The following is a 22,042-nucleotide window of genomic DNA, read 5'->3' on the forward strand; positions in this document are numbered from 1 at the left end:
TGTGTGTGTGTGTGTGTGTGTGTGTGTGTGTGTGTGTGTGTGTGTGTGTGTATGTGTGTGTTTAGGCCAGAAGAGGGCATCAAATTCTCTGAAGCTGATGTTATAGGTGGGTGTGAGCTACCATGGCTGCCAGGAACCAAGTACAGGTGTTTTGGGAGAAAGAACAGTAAAGCAGTCTTCCTAGAAGAGCAGTAAGCACACTTAACTGCTGAACCATCTCTCCAGGCCCCTGCATTTATAATTTTAAATGACCTCAGTAATGTACAGGGTCTTTCTGATGCATTTTGTCATTTGAGTCAAACCTCAGTGGGTCGAATCTTTGTACATGCACTTCCTGACTTTGATTTTGGGCCAATTTAAAGATGCAGGAGTTTCCCTTTCAAGAGCAAATACGTCCCATTTATGTTTGTTACTGCTGTCCCTAAATTACTGACATTCCCTTATTACCGCTTACCGTCTATCCTGGCATGTTTAAAGTGGAAGCTTGTTAATGTTCTGTGCGAAAACAAGAATGTGAACTCAACAAAAACAGAAGATATCAAGATGGGATTAAGACCTGGTAGAACAGTGGTTTTCAACCTTTGTGTTGCAACCGCTTTGGAGTTTGAACGACCCTTTCTTAGGGGCTGTGTATCAGATATTCACATTATGATTCATAGCAGTAGCAAAGTTACAGTTGTGAAGTAGCAATGAAAATAATTTTTATGGTTGGGGGTCACCATAACAAGAGGAACTGTATTGAAGGGTCGCAGCATTAGGAATGTTGAGAACCACTGTGGCAGAAGGAAGGGGCCGGGGGGGGGGGTAGTCCAGTAAGAGATGGTAGAGTAATTACTATGACAGAAGGTGTATATGAAACTGTCAAAAAATAAGCTTAAAGAAAAGAAAGGATTTTCAGGGCGGGTTAGCTGGGCTAACCCTATATTGGACTGAACCTTGTACTGTGCTAGGAACCAAGCAGTGGCCTGCCCTCACAGAATTCCATCTTCCAAAAGAAAAGGAAAACACCAGAACAAAGTCTCCTATCACCTGACCTTTGTGGGGCTCCCCCATCTCATGTCTGTTATGTATACAACCTAAAAATTCAAAGTTATTCACTGTGGCTTCCTGTCATCAAAAAGAGGAGCTGTGGCCTTGAAGGACAAGTTACAAATGCCATCAGAAAAGGAAACAGTCATGGAGACTGTAGCCTCCTAGAGCGGATAACCCATACTTCCTGTCTGAAAGTTTTGACGAGTTCGCCTGCCTCTTTTTACTTTCCCCCAACAGGACAGTGGAGCATTGTTTCCACATGTGTGATCGGATGGTCATCTACTTCTTCATTGCTGCTTCCTACGCTCCATGGTGAGATAGAATCCCTGTACTCTGGAAAGCGTGTCTATGATTGGAAGTCCTCACTCCTTTCCTCTCTCCATCCTGCCCCACAGCCCTCCTGCATGCACTGTGCCCCTCCCACAATGCATACACATTTGCACACGGCCTCCCACCCTCCTCAACCCCAATTTTATTTAGCTGGTTATATTACTCACAACTTGGAAGGACTGTCTGGCATGGAATTATTTTAGAGGAGGTGCTGTGGACTTGGGTATGGCTAGCAGGTCCCTTTCCCCCTCCATCTTCTTTCCATGTACCTCTGCTGATTTTCAGGATATTTGAAAATTGGATCTAGCAAATGGAAATTCTGTAAATACATATGAGGAAAAGCAAGCTGCTTTTTGAAATTCATGCTCGTTGTTTCTGCCCACTCTGTAGCCCGGTTGCTACTGTCTGTCTGCACATTTCTTATTTCTTCTGCTAAGTAAGTAACTAACCAAACTAGTTAACTACTTAAAATACCTAGTCTCCTGGGCAGTTGTCTTGATTTTTAGTGCCCTTCTGGGCATGGGTCAAATGCAGCCTTTTGTTGCTTTTAAAAGCTGAAATTAAGAAAACTTTAGTTTTCCCTCTAATTAAGACCTGGCCCAGTTTTCAACACTGAGAACTTGCCATTGAGCCATCCAGTGCTGTAGTCAATAGAAGCAGCAGGCCTCTAGAATCCAGCTCACTCGGGCTCAGTCACTCAAAAGAAATGTAATTATCTGTTTGAATGAGAAGATGTGCAAAGCCTCTCAAGCACCTCTCGCTAAATTATAGGTCTGATTCATATATGAATAAGCATGCTTAAAAGCCTTTGTGAAGCAATTTAAAGTAAGTAAATACGTATAAAAAAATTAAATATGAGCTCAGGAATCACATGTATCGTAGGCAGTTTGTTCCCCCTGTACTTTTCGATACGTCTGTAGTTAATTTTCCATTTAGGAATGTTAATTTTATTGTTCTAGCCCAACGGAACTTTTTTTTTTTTTTTTTTTTTCATATTCATCCTGAGTATACCAGGGCACATGATGCTGTGTTGAACTGGGGCAGGACACATTCCATAGCACATCCAATAGGAGTTTGCCTCATGTTCTGTCTTAGAGGAAAGGTTGCTAAAGGAGACGTGTATATTAGGTCTCTGCTGTGGGTATGCGATCCTGGCTCAGGATTTTATTCTGGGTTCTCGAGAAGCTTTGTCAGCATCCCAAATCTGTGGTCAGTAATAAAATGACTGGCCAGTAGCCTTTGCTTCAGTGTGTCCTGCTAAGGAAAGTCAGACTTGACAGGCATACCTGCGTGCCTGGTTTTAGCTGGTGCTATTTTTAAATCATGTTTAATTTTCAATACTAACAATCTTTTCTTTGAATGATTAATTTCACCCAGATTTCCCAAATGCTTCCTTGCTGCGTTGAAGGCCGTGTCTTTCTGTTATCCTATTGTTTTCTGTTTGCTGTCACTAGGAGAGCATGGGCTCTGAATTCCTGTCATTTACACCTTTATTGTCATTTACATTTGTAGGTTAAATCTCCGTGAACTTGGACCCCTGGCCTCTCATATGCGTTGGTTTATCTGGCTCATGGCAGCTGGAGGAACCATTTATGTATTTCTCTACCATGAAAAGTAAGAGAAAAAAAATCACTTCCATTTGATAGTTTAACAATTAACTGCCTAAATTGTTCCTGTGTTACAATGCAATTTCCTTTGTGATTGTACTTTACAATAGTAGAAATACATAAAAAGAAAATATATTGCTTTTTAGTAAATCTTTAACGCCCTTTGGTAGTCACTGTTGCTGGATAGGCTGCGGTGGCATAAATGACATATTTGTGTCGTGATGAGGCTGAAAGACACTGTGATGAGTCATTTTTGAGCCATAGGGACCTCGTTTCTCATGTGAAGGCAAGCAGGCCCCATCTGTTTCACGGACATCTTACCAGGAAAATAACCCTCTTCCAGTTTCTATGGTGATGGAGGATAACTGATGTTAAGTGTCACAGCACAAAACTTACCTGGATAGAAATCCAGAGAGTGTTTGAGGGGAGGAAAAAAAAAAAAAAAAGCTAATGAGGGACACAGTTTTTTCCCTTACTCATAGCTGCAGTCAAAATTGTGAGTAATAGAGACAGACGTATTGAGATGTACCATTTGGATCCAAAAGAGAACTTCAAGGTCGTCACCTTCAGCTGGATGCTTAAGAATTAAGAATGTAAGCGCCAGAAGAAAATGAACTTTGCTGTGAGAAGGTCTCCTGGGAATGCCATGAAGCTACACTTGCGACGTTTGCCAACATAGCTGTCTAAGCAAGATCCGAACAAAGGGAACACCGGTGGATGTATTGATGCTGAGCTTATGGCACACATTATGACTCAAAATGGGCTTTGACCACAATGAATGCTAAGCGTATTATGAAATGCACAGCAATCCAAAGGAATGTTCAATTCTTGGGTTCAAGCTCCTGGATTGTACCTTCCCAATCGCATAGCAAGTAAACTAAGGTCTGTAGCCCTTCCTCCACTAGGGGTGGAGATCTCATATATCATGCAGCCTAATGGGGTGACACTGGAAATGCACATGTAAAACAAAGAGACAAAACAGAGAACCCATTCTGTGCTCTGGCTGCTACCCACCCCTGAAAAAAGCTGGGATTTCACCTGTCTTCACATTTCAAGGGCTTTTGACTCTGGACAGACTGCTGATGGGCCAACCCGAGAAGATGGGAAAGGAAGAAAGAGTGCACAACTCTCTTCGATGGCAAACCATTCTAGACAGCCTGTGTCAGTTTCTGCCTCTTCCATCCTAAAAGAAAACCTCGTCGTTATCCAGTTTGGTATGTTAGGGAGAGGCTCAATGGTCTCCTACTGGGAAATGCATTTCCAGTTTAAAAGCTTACATTTCTCTTTCTTTTGAAAGAGAATAAAGAGAGGGGAAGCTGGCATGCGCAGGATCTAAGCATTCCCAGAGTGTGTGGCTAACTCCATTTGTGTTCCTGCAGGTATAAAGTGGTTGAACTTTTCTTCTATCTCACAATGGGATTTTCTCCAGCCTTGGTGGTGACATCAATGGTGAGACACAGCTTTATAAATTTAGTTACTTCCTTCGAAAGCCCATTCTGATGTAATGATAAATATGCAGTTTTCCCTTTTAGAGCAATGATGTATCCATAAACTCTAGGCTTCGGTGAGAAACATAAGTAGATAATGCACCATGCCACTGAGCTGCACTAGCTGCCATCCAAGGCTTGGTGGAGCTGTGTATATTAGGTGTGCTCTGTGTTTGTTCCGGATGATAGGTCTTTCCACCCCTATCTTATCACCCTTCAAGAGTCTGGTCCAACTATTCGACTATATAGAAGTGGCTATTTCAGGTTAAATAGTGTAGCTGTCTAATCTCTAGAAGAGGCTATTTGGGGATTTGTTATGGTGAAGAAAACCTGAATTACTGACATAAAATCTTAAGAATTAGAAGACTCTTTGAAGGTTGTGGTGGCCCACAACTGTAGTCTCCCCCCAGCTGAGGAAGGTAGTTCGAGGTCAGAAAGTTCATATCTCCAAATTAAGACAAACAAAACAGCATTTGCTTCAGCATCCTATTGGGAGTTTCCAGTTCGTTCCACTTTAATTTTTTACACCTGCTTTTAAGTAATATTATCTCTCTTTCTAAGACAGGAATGTGGGTTTTTATTTGTTTGTTTCTGTTTGTTATATTACTTCTAACTTTGCTTGAAAATAACTTGGAAACTTTAGTATAAAAGTGTTACATTAGCTTTAGTGGGCTCTCCCGTGCAGTGTGTCAAGTGCTCTTTCGAGTTGAATTACTATTTAGAAATCTGGGTTCATCTGCCACTTTGAGTCAGAACTGTACATTACAGTCTCATCTAGCTCTGCTGCTCCTGGCTTATGTTCTCTGGTGCCCTGTGTTTAGTGCTGGCCATTAGCTTGTTTAGTTTGTTTAGTCCAGCTTGTTTAGTTTCAATTCATTTTCCCCCCTCAGTTGCCCAGAGTCATGATTGCACCCGATATTTTATTACTGAGTTTCTACATACAACATTTAGAATATAATTCCACTCCCCAGTGCCTACCCTCCTCAGAAAAATGCCTCTCAGAGCTGAAACCTGATCCTGAGTTTTCAGGAAATAGGGCTTGTGAAAATGTCAGAAGTCCTATTTTCTTGAGATAGGAGCTTGATGATGGTTTTAATAATTACCTGGCACCATCGCATAGATAAATCCATATACCGGTGTCTATGTGTGTGTGTATTCATAGATGTGTGTATATGATTCAGTCGGTAAAGGCACAGGAGCATGATGAGAAGAGGGAGGCATGTGACTGAAGTGAGAAAATGGGCCACTGCTATCACATCGTTAGAGGGCAATTCAGGACAGCCAGAGCCATAATAGCAAAATCTGTGTGGATTGGTTACTAATTATTAGAGCAGAATTTCAAGTAAATCCCCTCTGGCTGTCATAAAAGCAGGTTTATCCAGTATTTGCACTAGCCTGAATCTTTTATCGGCCTTTTCATAGGTGGTATAATAGCCAGTGACTAATGTTTATGAAAATGAAGCAGGATAATTCACCCACTGATGTCATAGAACTTAGGGTCCAACAGGCAGTTTCTGTTCAGTAGGATACTGTAATAAAGTTTTATAATGTCCTGGAAGGGGGGCAGGGAGAGGGAACACAGGTTGCTATGGGAACATAAGATTGAAGTGCTAAAATAAGCGACAGGTAAGCTGATTCAGAAGGACAAGTAGGAACCAGGAAGTGGTCAGAATGAGGCAGGTGCTACTAATAGAGAACATCGCATACCTCGGGGAGTGTGCCGCTGTCTTCAGAGAACGGATAGTAATCTGGGCTTTAGACAGAGTCCAGATCAAAAGGATTACATAAGAGTGAACACTGAGCTGGGGAGTCCTGAATCTCAGATTTAACCCTTCTCCCACAAAAAGCTGTAGAACTAGATGATAAATTAAAGCAGCTGGCATTTTAGCATTAAGCACAGGTAGTGAGGGAAAGTGATGCTTAATGGAAGAGAAGCCAAATTCAAAGATAAGCTTTGAATTCCGCCATTTCCCCCATTGTTTTCCTGTAGACTTTCCAAATAGCAACTAAAAGAGCCCAGGGAACAGCAATCTGCTTAGAAATCAGCTGTGAGAGAGTTCATGGGGCAGGGACCTAGGGAGGAGAGAGCTGCTGAGAGAAACCTCTGGAAATCTATAAAGGAATACGCTTGGCCAAGCATCAAGCCAGATTTGTGCAGAGCAAGATTCTGTGAGCCGTCAGGGAGAACAGCCGTTTGAAGGTGATGAGCTACTGTGTGATTCCAGAAGTGCCAGATTCGGGTGAACAGTGGAGTCCCTACCATCCCAACTGGTGGAGCCACACTGGACGCCAAACATCTTTAGCTTTCTGGTGACCAGAGTCACCGCAGAGACAAGCTCCTCTGCCCATGTTTCAGTTGCTTTTTTATCACTGTGACAAAAAGGCTCAAAAAATAAAACAAAGAAGGAAGGGAGGATTTGTTCTGGCTCATGTCAGAGGCTTCAGCCCCATAGTTACCTGGCTCTTGGTTGTGGGTTCATGCATGGAGAGGTGCATTGTGGAGGGAGTGCATGTTAAAGCAGGGTGGCTCACCTCATGGCAGACAGAAGCCTAGCTAAGAGGGAGCGGGGACAAGCTAAACCCTTCAGAGGCATGCCCCTAGCAAACTGCTTCCTCCCTTATTGCCTTGCCTTCTAATAGGTCAGGATACAGATTCTTCTGATCCAAATAAGACAGCATAACTGGACAATAAAGTAATCTTGATAAAGAATTGAAACAGTGCCGCACACACACAGGAAAAGAGATAGAGAACCCCCAAATATTTAAAGATTAAACATCACACTTCTACATAAACTCTCGGGTCTTTGAATTGACTAGTAATAAAGATGCAACACGACAATTTGTGACCTGCAGCCCAAGCAGTGTTGGGAAGGAGGTATGGTGCTTTAGATGCCTCTGTGAACGCACAGGTCACTTTTAGGAGTCAACTTGACTAGGCCCAGGTATCTAGATGTTTGTCAGTTAACAGCCTAATTGCTCTGAAGGTACGTTAGTAGCCTTAGCTTTCAATTCAGTAGACACGGAATCTGCCTTATAATGTGGACGGGCTTCAACCACCGAGGGCCTTAAGATAAAAGGATCGAGGTCCTCCTAGGAAGGAGCCTACCCTGCCTTTGGATGCCAGTTGCAATAGCAGCATTACCAGGACCACAGTCTTCCAGCCCCCCTGCAGAATTCAGGCTTGCTACTCCATAATTGCATTATTGTTGTCCTGACTCTAAGTGCCTTAGAGTCTATTAGTATACACGCATGCACACACCTGTGCCGCATGTAGACACACACATGTGACGGCCCCTAGACTTGCGCAGGGTGGCCCAGAAACCTGGCTAGGGTGCTGAGGAAATGAAGAAAACACAAACACGTGTACAGAAAAGCTGGCAGGGAAGGTGAGCTCATTCTGATGGAAGGACACCAGTTATGTAACCTAAAACCTCCGGGAGCTTATTACGTACAGCATGAGAAGGAGGTAGGCAGCCTTGAGAGGAATTCTCAAAGCGGAACAGTCTCAGATTGCAACCTTCTGTAGGGAAGAAGCTGCAGTTGCTCGTTTTTGCACACTCCTGATGGTCAGTCCATGGCTAACACTAGTGTTTGGGTCCGAGCCTCATGCAAGGCTTTTCCAATTCTCTTGATGAGCGTTGGTGTCTTCTACATGGCTGTACCTCCGTCAAGAACACACATTCACTCTGTGCTTCCCCAGCTCCCCACAGTTCTGTTTCTTTAAAGAACTCCAGGTAACACTATCGGAAAGAAGAAAGTTTTAAAATCGGTCATGTCGACACCTATCTTAAGATGGAAAGTGGAAGTCAAGTCTGCAGGAACTAACAGTGAAGTTCAAGGGCTGTGGATATGATTAGTGGCGTAGACTTTACTTGGCATGTAGGTGTTGGTTCAATTCCCACTGTTGGAGAGGGAGAGAGAGAGAGAGGAATCAACAACTAGAGAAAAGTCAATGAAACCAAAAGCTGTTTCTTTAAAAAGGCTACAGTCAGGACAACAATGAACCCGAAGTAGAGAAAGCATAAATACCATAATGGTGGAATGTCACCATGGAGCCTGCAGCTGTGAAAGGATGATAAGGGGATATTGTGAACAACTTGCTATCAATAAATACAACAACTTAGATGAAGTGGACATGCTTCTTGAAACAGTTTTTCCTGCAACAGGCTGAAGAAGAAACTGAGTTCTGGCAACCTTATAATATTTAAGGAAGCTAAAGCATAGCCAGAAGCATCTTACAAATACATACATACATACATACATGCATACATACATACATTTCATTACATACACTCTAGCAAACTTCATACTTAGGATCAGAATGATACTTCTACACAAACTTTCACAAGTGGAATGGAGCTTGGTATGGTGGGACATATTTGTATTTCCAGTGCCTGGGAGGTAGAGGAAGAAAGGTCAAGGGTTGAAAGCCAGCCAAGGCTATCTGAGGGCACTCAGTCAATCAGACAAACAAAAACTGGATTGGGACACTCCTAGTTCATTTTATAAGGCCAGTATTACCCTGAGAATCAAACACACATTTCAGTAATATTTCAAACATGAAACAGAAAAGGCTCCAACAGAATATCAGCAAATCTAGTTTCATGAGAATATAAAAAGAATCTCATCAGGTTAGATTTTCCTGTAGCAATGCAAAGCTGGTACATCACTTAGAAATCAATCATTGAAGTTTGCCATGTTGTGAGAACCAGTGGAGAAGATTGGTTATCTCAACAGATGAAGAAAAAGCTTTCAACAAGGTTCAATATTCAACCATAATTTTAAAAGCTTTAGCGAACTTAAAAACGTCACATATCTGATAAAAGACACTTAAGAAAATGCCATTGCCACTACCATCTTTTTTGGTGAAAGACAGTGATTGATAACAAGGCAATAATGTATGCCCTCACTACTTCTAGTCAACATGTAACTGATGGACTAGCTATGCAGTACAAGATAAGAGAAACAAAGCATGACAAAGGAAAAGAACAGGAAACAGACTTTATCTGTAGATGGCCTTCATCATTGTATAGAAGCAAGGATCTACGGAAAAGTCCTAGACATTAAGAGTGAGTTTAGCAGCGCAGTTGGATATGAGATTAATAAAAAGTAACGGCTTTATTCCTAAGGAGGCCTCACACCTGTTTGTGCCACTGCTGTGTCTGTAGTGATCCCTGAGAACTTTGGGCACGTTCTGTGAGTACTCAACACTAACATCAGTGGGATGCAGAAAATAGCTGTTACTGCCTTCAAGATGTGTTTGTGTGGTGCTAAAGAAAGCAGACAGTGACCTCACGAAGAGGACCGGAGAGCTCAGGGAGGATGGGGTGGAACACATGATCATAATTATGCAGAATCCAGGCCAGTACAACATGCCAGACAGGCTCCTGAACTGGCAGAAAGATGGAAGGGCCAGGTTCTGACCAACGGTCTAAACATCAAGATCTGTGAGGACCTAGAGCCTCTGAAGACAACTGGAGCCCACAGAGGGCTGTGCCATGTTTAGGGCCTTCAGTTGTCTGAGGTCAACACACCAGGACTCCTGGCTGCCGGGCCTGTACCATGAGGATATCCAGGAAGAAGTGAGCCCATAGACAGTTTCTGTTAATAAATAGTTTATTTAGGAAGCAGCGGCATTTATATATGAACGCAACTCAATGGAAGAAGGAAAATGTTTTCAAGAAAAAGGTTTGACTATCTGAATGTCAATTTCATGTCACGCACAGACCCCATTTGCCGTATAGGCGTAGCTATGAAGCAAGAAGCTTAAGATTTCTTGGAAACAGAAACTTCAGGAAACCTGGAGGTTTTAGGATAGGCACAGATTCTGCGAGCCACAGAAACAATGACCATAAGAGAAGAAAAAGCAAGCTGGGCAGTTTTTCAAACTTAAAGTTTTTGCTTCTGTGAGGACTATATGAAGAAAATGGACAGATAGTAAGTCTGGCTGGAAGCACTTCCTGGTGTCTGTGATAAAGGGCATGAGTCCTGGTAAATATATATTCAATCTATGGGCCTCCAAATCAGCCCTGACGTCCTTTAAAGATGGATGCAAAATTTTAACAGAAAAACTTGCGAAGAAAAATACAAAAGAACCCATAACCCTTGAAAATACGTGCATATAATTAGTGGTCAAGAAAATGGAAATTAAAGCCCCAGTGAGCCGCCACAACATACCCCAAAGAACAGTTATAATTAGAGACCTGCGCTAGGAAGCCACGAAGTGAAATTCTGACCCGCCAACATGTATTGCATGAAATGATAGGGCCTGCCTCCAGACGTGTAGTTCTTTAAGTTTTTAGTGTTTTAATAAAATTGTATGACACATTTATCCCATTATTCAGTGGGCTACTTAACAGAAATGAAAGCATGCATCTGCAAAAAGACTCATAAAGGTAAGATTAGTGTCATTCATAGTAGTCCCCAAATGACAAGAATTAAGTTATGTTAAGTGAAAGAACCACTAAAAAAATAAAATAAAATAAATGATTGAAAAGAGTGGGTAGACCTTGTGGTGATGGTTAAGAACAGAACTTGTCTTGGTGGCTGAAGAGGATTGATTGGCAAAAAGGTACCAAAGAACCTTATAGAGTCATCAGGGTTAGACAGATGTAATTAATGTAATCAAACTCATTTTGTTTTGGCTGTTCGTTCTGATCTGTATACCTCACAAAATTAGTCATACAAACCCCTGTTTTGAAAGCACCCATTTCCCCAGTCCCGAATGAAAGTTCAGAGGTCAGACCTCTTTGGGTCACATCCCAATTCTGACACTAGGAAACTGTGTGGGCTTGAGAAAAGTGCTCAATCTCTCCGTTTCTCGTCACTCAATGCTGTTGATAATTGCTAGCACCCAATTTAGGGTCTCGAAGATTGAAGTGAATAAATAGAGATGAGTGCTTCCTGGTGTGTCTGTCAGGTAGTACAAGCAAAGAAAACACTTGGCTGGCTTTAGAATTAAGCCCATTCTCGTCCTTGAAAGTCTGACAAGGTAGATGTGTTTTAAGGAGCTGTCTCTTAACAGAATGTGTTTAAGCACTGTTTGGTGTGTTTGTTTTGGTCTCTTGCCTGTTTGGACAAAGAGGACTGGAGTCTATCAAGACCAAGCAAAAAACCATGTCACGATGTCTCTGAGAACAGAGTGGAACACTGGCCAGCCACATGACTTTGTCAGGCCTCTCTTCACCTCCTTCCAGAGCCTCTTCCCCTCCAAATAAGGAGGTGGTATTTCAGGAATGGTACTTCCACTCAGGGTTCCTGCTCTCCCTATGAATCTATGGCAGCCCCTGTCCTTCTAGAACAGTACTCCTGATGAACACACCAGTATGTTGTATGGTGGGTGTTGGTTGTCCTGTCACCTGTATGAAGCAATACATATGTATGACAAATTGGCTTGGAGTTTTTTTGTTTTGTTTTGTTTTGTTTTGTTTTGTTTTGTTTTAGCTTTGTTGTTGTTGTTTGCGTGTTCGTCTTAATTAAAGTCTAGCTGAAGTCTCTTCTTACCGAGAATAAGGAAAATCTGGTCTAGGTCATTTTGAGTTGCCTCCTTCCTAATCTTTTAATCCTACAAACCCCTGAGGTTTATGGGAATGTTGAAAATAGGGCTGATCATCACACCTGGCCGTCCGTCCTAGCAGGTGGCTGAGCTGGAATTTCCTCTTGCTTTTGCCTGACTTGGCCCCTGGGACCTGGTGGCCACATGGCTTGCCCCGAAGCCACTGGCATTAGCACCCAGCTGTCTTTGGGCATCCACATTCTTGTTCCCTTCCAAAGGCTGGCTACCCTCCTCCTTGGCTTTTCACTCCCCTGCAGGGCTTCCTGCAGGAGCACCTCCTTTTTCTTCTCGCTCATTCAAGTCACTTTACAGTTTACTTTTTTAGATGGGCCTGGATCTTTGACACCCTCAAGGCAGCCTTAAGAAATCTTGCTTTTAACCTAAAGCACTCAGGACTTAGCTTTAACAACAGAAGCACAGGGCAAATTAGGAAATCCCTCAGAATGAATGATGGATCCCCATGTCAGCAGTCAGAATGCCCTAAATTCATACACGCTGCTAAGATCTAAAAGAGCAATCAGTATAGATGATGCAAGAAAGGTCAAAGGCATGTGACAAGCCTGGCTGAGATGTAAATTATAAACTAGTTTCTTGGGCCTGCCACATGTGGGGGGAGGCTTCCAGCGGGTAATCTGGAATGTGAGGCTCACGCATACAGTGCCTCGGAGGCAGTTCATAGCTGACTGTGATTACAATCTGCTTAGACCCAGTTAAACGAGCGGAATTGACGCTTTGTCCTCTGCTGCCTCTAATGTGTCCCGTGGCCAAATCACGCCTGCAGATCCAAAGGGTGTTCCGGTTCAAGCGGGTGAGGCATTTCACGGTTGCTTTGTGTTTACAGAAAAGTGAGTTGTTCACGGCCTACTCTTGATTGTGCAGAAAACCAGGAGCCTTTAGGGGGAGGATGGTGACTGTTACTTTGTCACATTGGAGTAACATCAAACCTTTCTTTTTTTTTTAACCTTCCCCTTTGTTGACAGAATAACACGGATGGACTTCAAGAGCTTGCCTGCGGAGGCTTGATTTACTGCTTGGGAGTTGTGTTCTTCAAGAGCGATGGCATCATTCCATTTGCCCATGCCATCTGGCACCTGTTTGTGGCCACAGCAGCTGCCGTGCACTACTATGCCATTTGGAAGTACCTTTACCGAAGTCCCACGGACTTTATTCGACATTTGTGACCAGTCCGAGCTAGGTCTTGAAATCAGTATTATCTCAACGGAGGCACTTGAGTGGGGTGAGAGTTGAACGTTGCACACAGAAGAAGAATGAGCAACTTGCACTGACTTCATTTATTTTTTTTTAATATAATTACTGTGAAAGTATAAAAGCTGTGCCCGGGAGTTCTCCTCCCACAGCCAGCAAATAAGGTAGTGAATTAATTCTTCATTCCATTCCACGATCATGAAGGACTCTGGATAGACTTGGCCAACTGATGTTTACAAACCAGAATTTTGTATTTTCATTTTACAGATTTTAAACTAAGTGATTTTTTCTAAATTACTAGGTCAGGATGTCAAAGTCAGTGCAATAACACAACTTCCTTTTTTAGAAAAACAAAAGTTGTTTCTATCACTTTTCCCGTTCACTGTGTAAAGAATCATGGAAACTTAACACTACTTTTTTACCATGTTTCATCTTGACATGACATGGTTATTTTTTAAAGAAAAGAGGCTTAAGTTCTTTTGTAAATTTTTAAAGAAACTATTCCATGAAGTGCGCCCCACGGTTCCTCATTCATGTGAAGCTCTGCAGCAAACGGTCAACATTCCACAAACAAGCATTATACCTCCTCTGACGGTTTTATTAAGTGTGGAGAATTTGCCAATAAAAAAAAAAAAACCTGCAGTTTTCCAAACTTTTCTGCCAATCTCTGACCCTGAATTCAGGGATGCTTTGGGCTGATAACACCTGACCTGGTGTGGTCCACCAGTGATGAGAAAGTATTTTGATATCATCAACTTTTCCAGAAGACATAACTTCACTCTATGCCTTTGCCATGTTTTCTCCAGGGCCTCTTACCACAGCGGAGGGTCCTGTGTGTCCTGAGATAGTATTGTTGGGTTGGCGATCTGCCAGACACTTCTTGTGAGCGTGCTGAATGATAGTGAATCGTTGTACTGCCACGTTGGTGCCCAATGCTTCAGTCATTGTAGTTCAGTCACTTAACTTTATTGTATCAGTTTGATATTCATTTTGAATTGTGGGACTAGATGCATAAATTCACATCTCTGCCTTTTCCTCTGCATTTCTCAATATACTATTTTTTTTTCATACCATGTATAAAACATTTTGATTGACAGGTAGAAACTCGTGTCAGTGATCCATGGTTTTAAGCTGACTCAGTGGAGTGGTATTTGTATATTATTTCTAGTTTTCTCTCAGTGTCTTATATTAAGATCGATGTATTAGTTGCTTTCTTTAACCTCTCTTGGTGTTTAAGTGAAGCCGCCTTGCCCTTAGATCAGAGGTTATTATAACCTGTTTGTCTAGAAGTAGGCTTGCTCAATGGAACTGTTAGATTAAAGATATGCTTTATCAATTGAAGTGCTGTACAGCTGTAAGTTTAAAAGAAAGTTTATTTTGTATGTATGTTCAGGCTCTGACTTCGGTAAACTGTAGAGACACGACAGAAGCACTGATACTTGCTGGTGGTTTCTTCAATAGGCAAGGACACCCAAGGATAACTCCAGCCAGGCCACTGTATATGCATGACTCTGAACATGTAGGTGCCTGTTGTTTTACTGTGTATATGTTCCTTTACATATATTAACTTTTTGTGGATCCATCGAAAGTGCTCATAAGCCACACTGTCAAAAACCACTAACATGTATGTAAAGCCTTGTGCTGTAGATTAGAATAAACTTGTTACTTTATTGAGTTACTGTACTGGTTGAGTCCATTGTCTGGAGCATATGGCTGACAGCAGTGCTGGGTGTTTGAGAGCTTAAGAGTGTCACCTGTTAGTTTGTGCAACAGTGTCACAAAAATCAGAATGTGGAGAAAAACAAAGTGGTCCTTTCATTTTAAACTTTTGCTTTTAAGCTTTCTAATCTGCCTGCTAAATACTGACTTGCAGGAGCTAACTCAAGCTTCCTTCAGCACGTTATCAGTTTGGCCTGGTTGCCAGGTGTGCTGATGTTTACTGGTAATCTCAGCTGTTAGGAAACAGAGCCAGGAGAGATTCTGTGAGTTTGACCCTAGCACAGGCTAAACAATAAGTTTGAGGTTAGTTCCAGCTACATAGTAAGAGATCCTATCATATAGAGAGGTAGAGAGATAGATGGATGGAGGGGAGGAATGGATTAGATTAGATTAGATTAGATTAGATTAGATTAGATTAGGTAGCTGGATAGATAGATAGATAGATAGATAGATAGATAGATAGATAGATAGACAGAGATTGTGGTGCATAGATACATTGATGATAAATAGAAAAATATAGATATTTAGATGATAAATGATGATAGATGGTAAATGATAGATACAAGACAGATGATAAACATGATAGATAGATAGATAGATAGATAGATAGATAGATAGATAGATAGATAGATAGATGATAGTAGAAGACAGATGATAGAGATAGAATAGTGTGTGTGTGTGTGTGTCTGTGTGTGTCTGTGTGTGTCTGTGTGTGTCTGTGTGTGACCAGAATGGCTGGTCACTTTAAAACACTTTTAAAACAGCTTGAGGAGATCACCTCACACCTCGGCAGCTCTCTCAGATAGATAAGAAGCTGTCTGTGCTGTAGCTCTTGATTTACAGTTCTAGCCAGCACCTGGCTCCTCCAAGCTCTTTGTCACGTATGTTATTGAACTAAATCACTTGATGTGAAACTTCCCCTAAAAGGTTATAAGAAGTCCGGTTTCTCCTTTGTTGGGAGATTGGTCTAGAGACTTTAGTGGGGATTTGTTCAAGGAGGTGCTCTAGAGATTGCTCTCTGAAGAGGCTCCTCTCACCTTCTCCCATCGACCCGCTCGTGGCAGTATACTCCTGAGTGCTTGCTCCTCACTTTCAGTCTTAAATGAAACTCCTCTCCAGGTTTCCAGGGAAGCCACCCATTTCCCCTGTCACTGTTCCCTCCTCAGTGTATGTACACATATGTGTGTGTGTGTGTGTGTGTGTGTGTGTGTGTGTGTGTGTGTGTAATATGTATACACACACATGAACTCACAGAGATCCACCTTGAGTGCTGGGATTAAAGGTGTGTGCCACTGCTGTCCGCCTTCAGTAAACTGTAACAGGGTCATGTTCTTCCTCCCTCCTCAAGTTATATAAACATTTGTAGACATGTCTTTACCTAGGGGAACGTTTGCTTAGCTTATGTAATGCATCCTAGGGTTCGGATAAAAGGCTACCGTGTGGCCAACGACTAGGTCAGACCTAACTCTGTAGCCCTAACCACAACTCCAGTGTTAAGTATAGTTCTTTGTTGACTTTTTTTTTCTGGTGCTGGAGATTAAACTTAATACCTACACATTGGACAGGTGTTTTGCCACTGAGCTAGACCCCTAGCCCCACTCTATATTTTGGGCAGTAAGAGAGAGAAGGCTGCTTCATCCTATGTCAAGGAAAGGAACCAGGTCAGTCCACCTCCAAAGCCTTGCTTTGGCCACGTGCCACCACGGCATGACTAGTGTGAGCAAAATAAAAGAATTTGAACTGAACATTGGCCAAGCGTGGACTCAGGGGTGGGGATACAGGGGTCGGGGGTGGTCACACAGTGGAGAGCCTTTGTAAGCACCTGACAACCCTTCCGTGGAACTTGGAAGTCTTCCACAAAGGCTGTCCACAAGCCCGGAACTAGCGATCACCTAGTTCTAGAGGGCCTGCCCACCTGATGCTGCCTTCTTAATGTCTCCCATCTTTAACGGCTAGATTTTTCAGGTTAACAACCACAGATATGCCCATTCTTGCTTCCTCTCCACCCTTCCCCACAACCAGTTTTCACAGCTGTAATCTGTGCCTTCCTCCTCACCCCTCCACTCTTCCCGCTGCACGGCTCTAGAGAACCCTGGTTAACCCTCAGAGTGCTGCAGTGTAATGGGTTGGGTGCCACTTATGACTGGACTTTTCTTGGACCGTCATGGAGACTTTATTAGTTATGAAAGCTTGGCTTTAGCTTAGGCTTGTTCCTAACTAGCTCTTAGAAGTTAAATTATCCTTTTTTATACTAACCTACATTCTGCCACATGGCCTGTTACCTCTCTCTTAAACGGTCCCAGGATCAGTTTCTTCTTCCGTGTCTAGCTGTGAATCTCTCAAGCATGTCCTTCTTTCCCAAGGTTCCTATCTCTGTGTGAAAGTTCCCCCTGTGCTCCCCTGCCTTTGCTATAGGCCGTTCAGCTCTTTATTAAACCGATCAGAAGGTGTTGAAGGGAGTGTTTATAAAATATCATACATCCATAAGAGCAACAGTAACAAAATCCACTCTGTACTTGGCTCTCTGCTGGTACAGAAGTAAACACTTGAATAACACAGAGACAGCCTTTACATAGTACACAAGCAATTATTCCTGCAGCCACCCTCTTGCCTGCATCTCTGCCCATGCTGAACCGTCTTTGAACAAACTCAGCTTCCACGCTGCAACATCTTCCTAAAATACAACTGGCGCATGTCTACTCTGCTTTAGAAGTTCTGTAAATCCCTGCTCAATGCCTCTGCCTGAACTCTTCTTACACAGACTCCCTGTGTTCCTGCTTCACCTGATGAAGCCCAGAACACCAACCCCCCTGCTGGTTACTTTCACGACCTCCCAACCCAATGCCTTTGCCCTCTTGCTGGTTTTGTGTCTGCTGCAGCTAGGCATAAATTGTACTTACCCATGCCTCTCTTCCCCAACCTCCAAAGGAGGCTAAACTTTGCCTCGCCATGGCCACAGATGCCTGGCATGGCTAGAACTCCCCAGCTTTGAGATTACTCCACAGCCTATCACATATCGATGATGTTGGCTATCTCCTTGCCTCTCATCCTGAGAAGGAAGTCTTTCAGTCTTTGTTTTCGGCTTCTTGTGTAGCACTGGGCTCAAGCTGAGAGTTTGTTGGGTGAAAGAAAGGGAAGGGAGACTGGGGGAGATCAGGAGGCATATTATTTAGATCTCAGAGTTAGACTTCCCTGGAATGGTCAGAACCTGACTCTTAGCTTCAGAAAGTTTGTATAAACCACCCGAAGTTAGGAAAGAGGGGTGTAAATATTAGACATTACCCTAAGTAAAGAAAAGCCACGTTTGTTTATTGACGTTTTCATAAAACCCCTCAACAGTTTAGGAGCTTGAAAAATGATTCTTGCCTATCCTATTTCCCTATCTTATTGCACTTCCTTCTTTTCTGATTTAATGATAAAATGAACAGAGTCAGTGCTTGGCTCCATGGAGCCTTAGCGCAGATTATGCTAAAAAAAAGCGATAACTTTAACTATATACATATTGATATTATATCATATATTTGTATCCCTGATCATGCAAGTGTACAATTCTTGAAAAAAATTAAAAAAGAAAAAAATTTAAATCCTCAAGTTTACTCATTTGAACAGACCTTCATATATTTCTAGTCAGTCTTCCTTTCCCATATGTATACGATTTGGTTTTTGTTTTATGCAGCTGTTTATCCCCTGCATAAGAATTGTAAGGGCTGGAGAGATGGCTCTTGCAGGGGCCTGTAACTCCAGCTCCAGGGGAACCCAGTGCCTTTGGCCTGTGCAGGCACCTGCATTCATGTGCACACAGACAGATAGATATACACAAACAAAGAATTAAAAATTGTAATAAAAACAAATCTCTTAAAAATGTTGGTATGTCAGGGTCATTTTGATTTGCATTTCCCTGATGACTAAGGATGTTGAGCATTTCTTTAAGTGTTTCTCTGCCATTCGATGTTCCTCTATTGAGAATTCTCTGTTTAGCTCTGTACCCCATTTTTTAATTGGATTACTTGATTTGTTCCTGTTTAACTTCTTAAGTTCTTTATATATTCTGGATATTAGCCCTCTGTCAGATATTAGACATATAATATAGGATAATCTCTCTAAAATCTGCACATCTAAAGAAACTAATCAAGAAGGGGGACCCTGGGTAAGATGCTCAATCTTCATTCAGAAAGGCAAATGGGACAGACATAGGAAGAAGGAGAAAACAGGGAAAAGGACAGGAGCCTACCACAGAGGGCCTCCAAAGGACTCTACTCAGCAAGGTATCAAAACATATGCTGAGACTCATAGCCAAGCTTTGGGCAGAGTGCAGGGAATCTTATGAAAGAAGGGGGAGATAGAAAGACCTGGAGGGGACAGGAGCTCCACAAGGAGAGCAACAGAACCAAAAAAATCTAGGCCCAGGGGTCTTTTCTGAGACTGATACTCCAAACAAGAACCATGTATGGAAATAACCTAGAACCCCTGCACAGATGTAGCCCTTGGCAGCTCAGTGTCCAAGTGGGTTTCCTAGTAAGGGGAACAGGGGTTGTCTCTGACATGAACTCAGTGGCTGGCTCTCTGATCACCTCCTCCTGAGCAGGGAGCAACCTTACCAGGCCACAGAGGAAGACATCCTGATGAGACCTGATAGACTAGGGTCAAATGGAAGGGGAGGAGGACCTCCCCTATTAGTGGACTTGGAGAGGGGCATGGGAGAAGAAGTGGGAGAGGGTAGGGTTGAGGGAGGGGGCTACAGATGGGATACAAAGTGTATAAACTGTAATTAATAAAAATAAAATTAAATTTAAAAATGTTGGTATGGCACTGTGTTTTTCACACTTACTTGCTATGCATATTTAAAAATATATAGCTCTCAGCTGGTGAGGTAACTCAGCAGGTCATGGCATTTGCTGCCAAGCCTGACCACCTGAGTTCTATTTCTGACGTCTACACAATGGAAGTAGGAAACCGACTCCCAAAAATGCAACTCTGACCTCCGTGTGTGTGCTGTGGGACGTGTTCAACACACACACACATTCGCACACACAGAGACACATTAAATGGTGGACATCACTTTGGTAGGCAGAATATCCTTTTCTTTTTGGTGCGACACTGCAGATTTAAGCAGAGGATTTATGCTGAGACACATAGCCGGAATTTTCAGCGGCTCTACCATTTTTTTCAGAAGTAAAAATTTTGCTTGAACATGCAGCTAGTTTGAGAAGTTTTAGAGTCCTTTTTCAATATTTTATTATTATAAACAATGGTGTAAGGAGCCTAAAGCTCTTGTTTGTATTTATACTTCGAGTTCAAAGGCAGTAAGCAACTGTTTCTTTTACGATATTTTATGTGCATGGGTTTATAGTCTGCATGTGTGTCTGTATACCACACACAGACTGTGCGAAGGGAGGTCAGAAGAGTGTTGTATTCTCCTGGTGCAGGAATTTGGACAGTGATCCACCATATGGGTGCTGGGAGTCGAACCTGGGTCCTCTGAAAGAGCAGCCAGCGCTCTTTTCCAATAAGTTGTCTCTCCAGCCCTCTGAATGTTTCTTATACAGCAAGTGCTATTATGGTTTACCTTAGTTACCTCATTCAATCAGTTTAAAAACTATTGTTAGACATTTTTTCTTATCCCCATTGTACACAGGAGGAAGTACCCACTGAGAGCGAGTTTTTGCCCAGGGAAAGTGGTGATGGTCTGGGAGCCAGGAAGCCTAGAGTCTATTTTTTCATTTTTGTCAGTTCATCCCCTAGCTCAGAGTTTCACTGATGGGCTTACCCACAGGAGGGTATTTTCAGAGATACAGTTTGCTTTCTGCCTCCCCAATTTTTTGTGTTTGGCGTCTTTGAGTGACAGCTCCAGCCAAATGCCAATTAGATGAAGAGTGGCATAGGAAACGATCCTGAGCCCAAAGGAGAAGCTTCCCCCTCCTGGGAAACTAAAGTTTCCCCAGAGGACCTGGACAGTGTTTTTCAGTTGTGAAAAACTTAGGATTACTCCTTTTCGTGTCTTTCTGCTGCTCTTCCTGTTTTAAATAGACAGTGCCAATATGTTCTTACATTCTGTGCCATTCCCACCTACATGCCTACAGTGTATCAGCGGTGGTAGTTTTCCAAGAAATGGTGCCACCGTGCACTCTAGCTGCTTTGCACAGGGAGGGATGTTATTCTCATCAGGTCCTGCTTGGCTCAAGAAAACCCTTCTCGTTCTTCTTCACAGCTCATGATCACCCCGACTTTTACCGCAGCCAGAAGGATTAGTCTGAGTAGGCTTAGGGAGTTTGGGGAACTTAGCTTTGGAATCTCATGCCACCTCTAAGGAGAGGTCGCTGTTCTAAGGCATTCTTAATATACTCAGCTGATGTTGGCCAAGGAAAAGGTCAGTCCCAATTTCTATCCTAAGTATTTGGTTTTCTTAAGACTGTACTAGTATTTTCCAAATCCCATTGGTGAGTGACATGTCAGTTTAGAATAGAATCAGAACACCTGGAACACATTGGCTGGGTTAGCTTAAGGCGAGTTACATTGAATCTCAGTTCCTATCTGTTAAAGGGGTTTGTCTACGTCTCTCAGTTCAGTGATGAGGGGGAAAAACATATTGCATTCTGGTATATTGTTGGCACAAGATAAAATATTCAAGTGCCTCCTTGCCATATGGCCAAGCTTTTGAAATGATGGCTAGAGCCCACCTGGGGAGATTTTCCATGCAGAAGCAGCCTTATAGAACTCTTTCAAAAATGTGCGTGCATTTTTTTTTAACACTTAAAAATAACCATGGAGGCTGGAGAGATGGCTTATCAGTGTGTGTGCTGCTCTTGCAAAGGACCCAAGTTCAGTTCCCAGAATTCTTGTCTAATGCCTCATAAGTGTCTTTGACTCCTCCTCTCCCGGCTACTCTCTGGCCTCCATGGGTACCCCATGCTTTTGGGTACACATACAAGTATATTTTTAATGGCCTATTCCTTCCTAAAAGTTTTATGTGGTTTAAAAAATAATAATCAGGGAGGTCCCTGGGTAAGATGATCAATCCTCACTCAGAAAGACAAACGGGATGGACACTGGAAGAAGGAGAAAACAGGAAACAGGACAGGAACCTACCATGTAGGCCCTCTGAAAGA

At 42.6% G+C, this 22,042-nt stretch overlaps 1 protein-coding gene and 1 pseudogene across 3 annotated transcripts in view; both read left to right on the forward strand.

Annotated features, from left to right (window-relative positions):
• Mmd (monocyte to macrophage differentiation associated) overlaps positions 1–14,900 on the forward strand; it is a 27,367-nt gene extending 12,467 nt beyond the window's left edge. For 2 of the 3 annotated variants that reach the window (XM_055620140.1, XM_055620141.1), the window contains exons 4-7: positions 1,270–1,344; positions 2,875–2,976; positions 4,349–4,418; positions 12,992–14,900. In XM_055620140.1, coding sequence (XP_055476115.1) covers positions 1,270–1,344; positions 2,875–2,976; positions 4,349–4,418; positions 12,992–13,192 — 448 coding nt within the window. In that variant the 3' untranslated portion in view covers positions 13,193–14,900. Of the gene's footprint in view, positions 1–1,269; positions 1,345–2,874; positions 2,977–4,348; positions 4,419–12,715; positions 12,820–12,991 lie in introns of all 3 variants that reach the window. The other variant, XR_008721592.1, reaches the window with a different exon arrangement.
• LOC129685966 (40S ribosomal protein S18-like) lies at positions 9,429–10,063 on the forward strand (annotated as a pseudogene).
• Positions 14,901–22,042: the final 7,142 nt, after the last annotated feature.

The sequence above is a fragment of the Psammomys obesus genome, unplaced genomic scaffold (genome assembly GCF_907164565.1).
Source record: "Psammomys obesus unplaced genomic scaffold, mPsaObe1.curated_primary_1811, whole genome shotgun sequence".
NCBI lineage: Eukaryota > Metazoa > Chordata > Mammalia > Rodentia > Muridae > Psammomys > Psammomys obesus.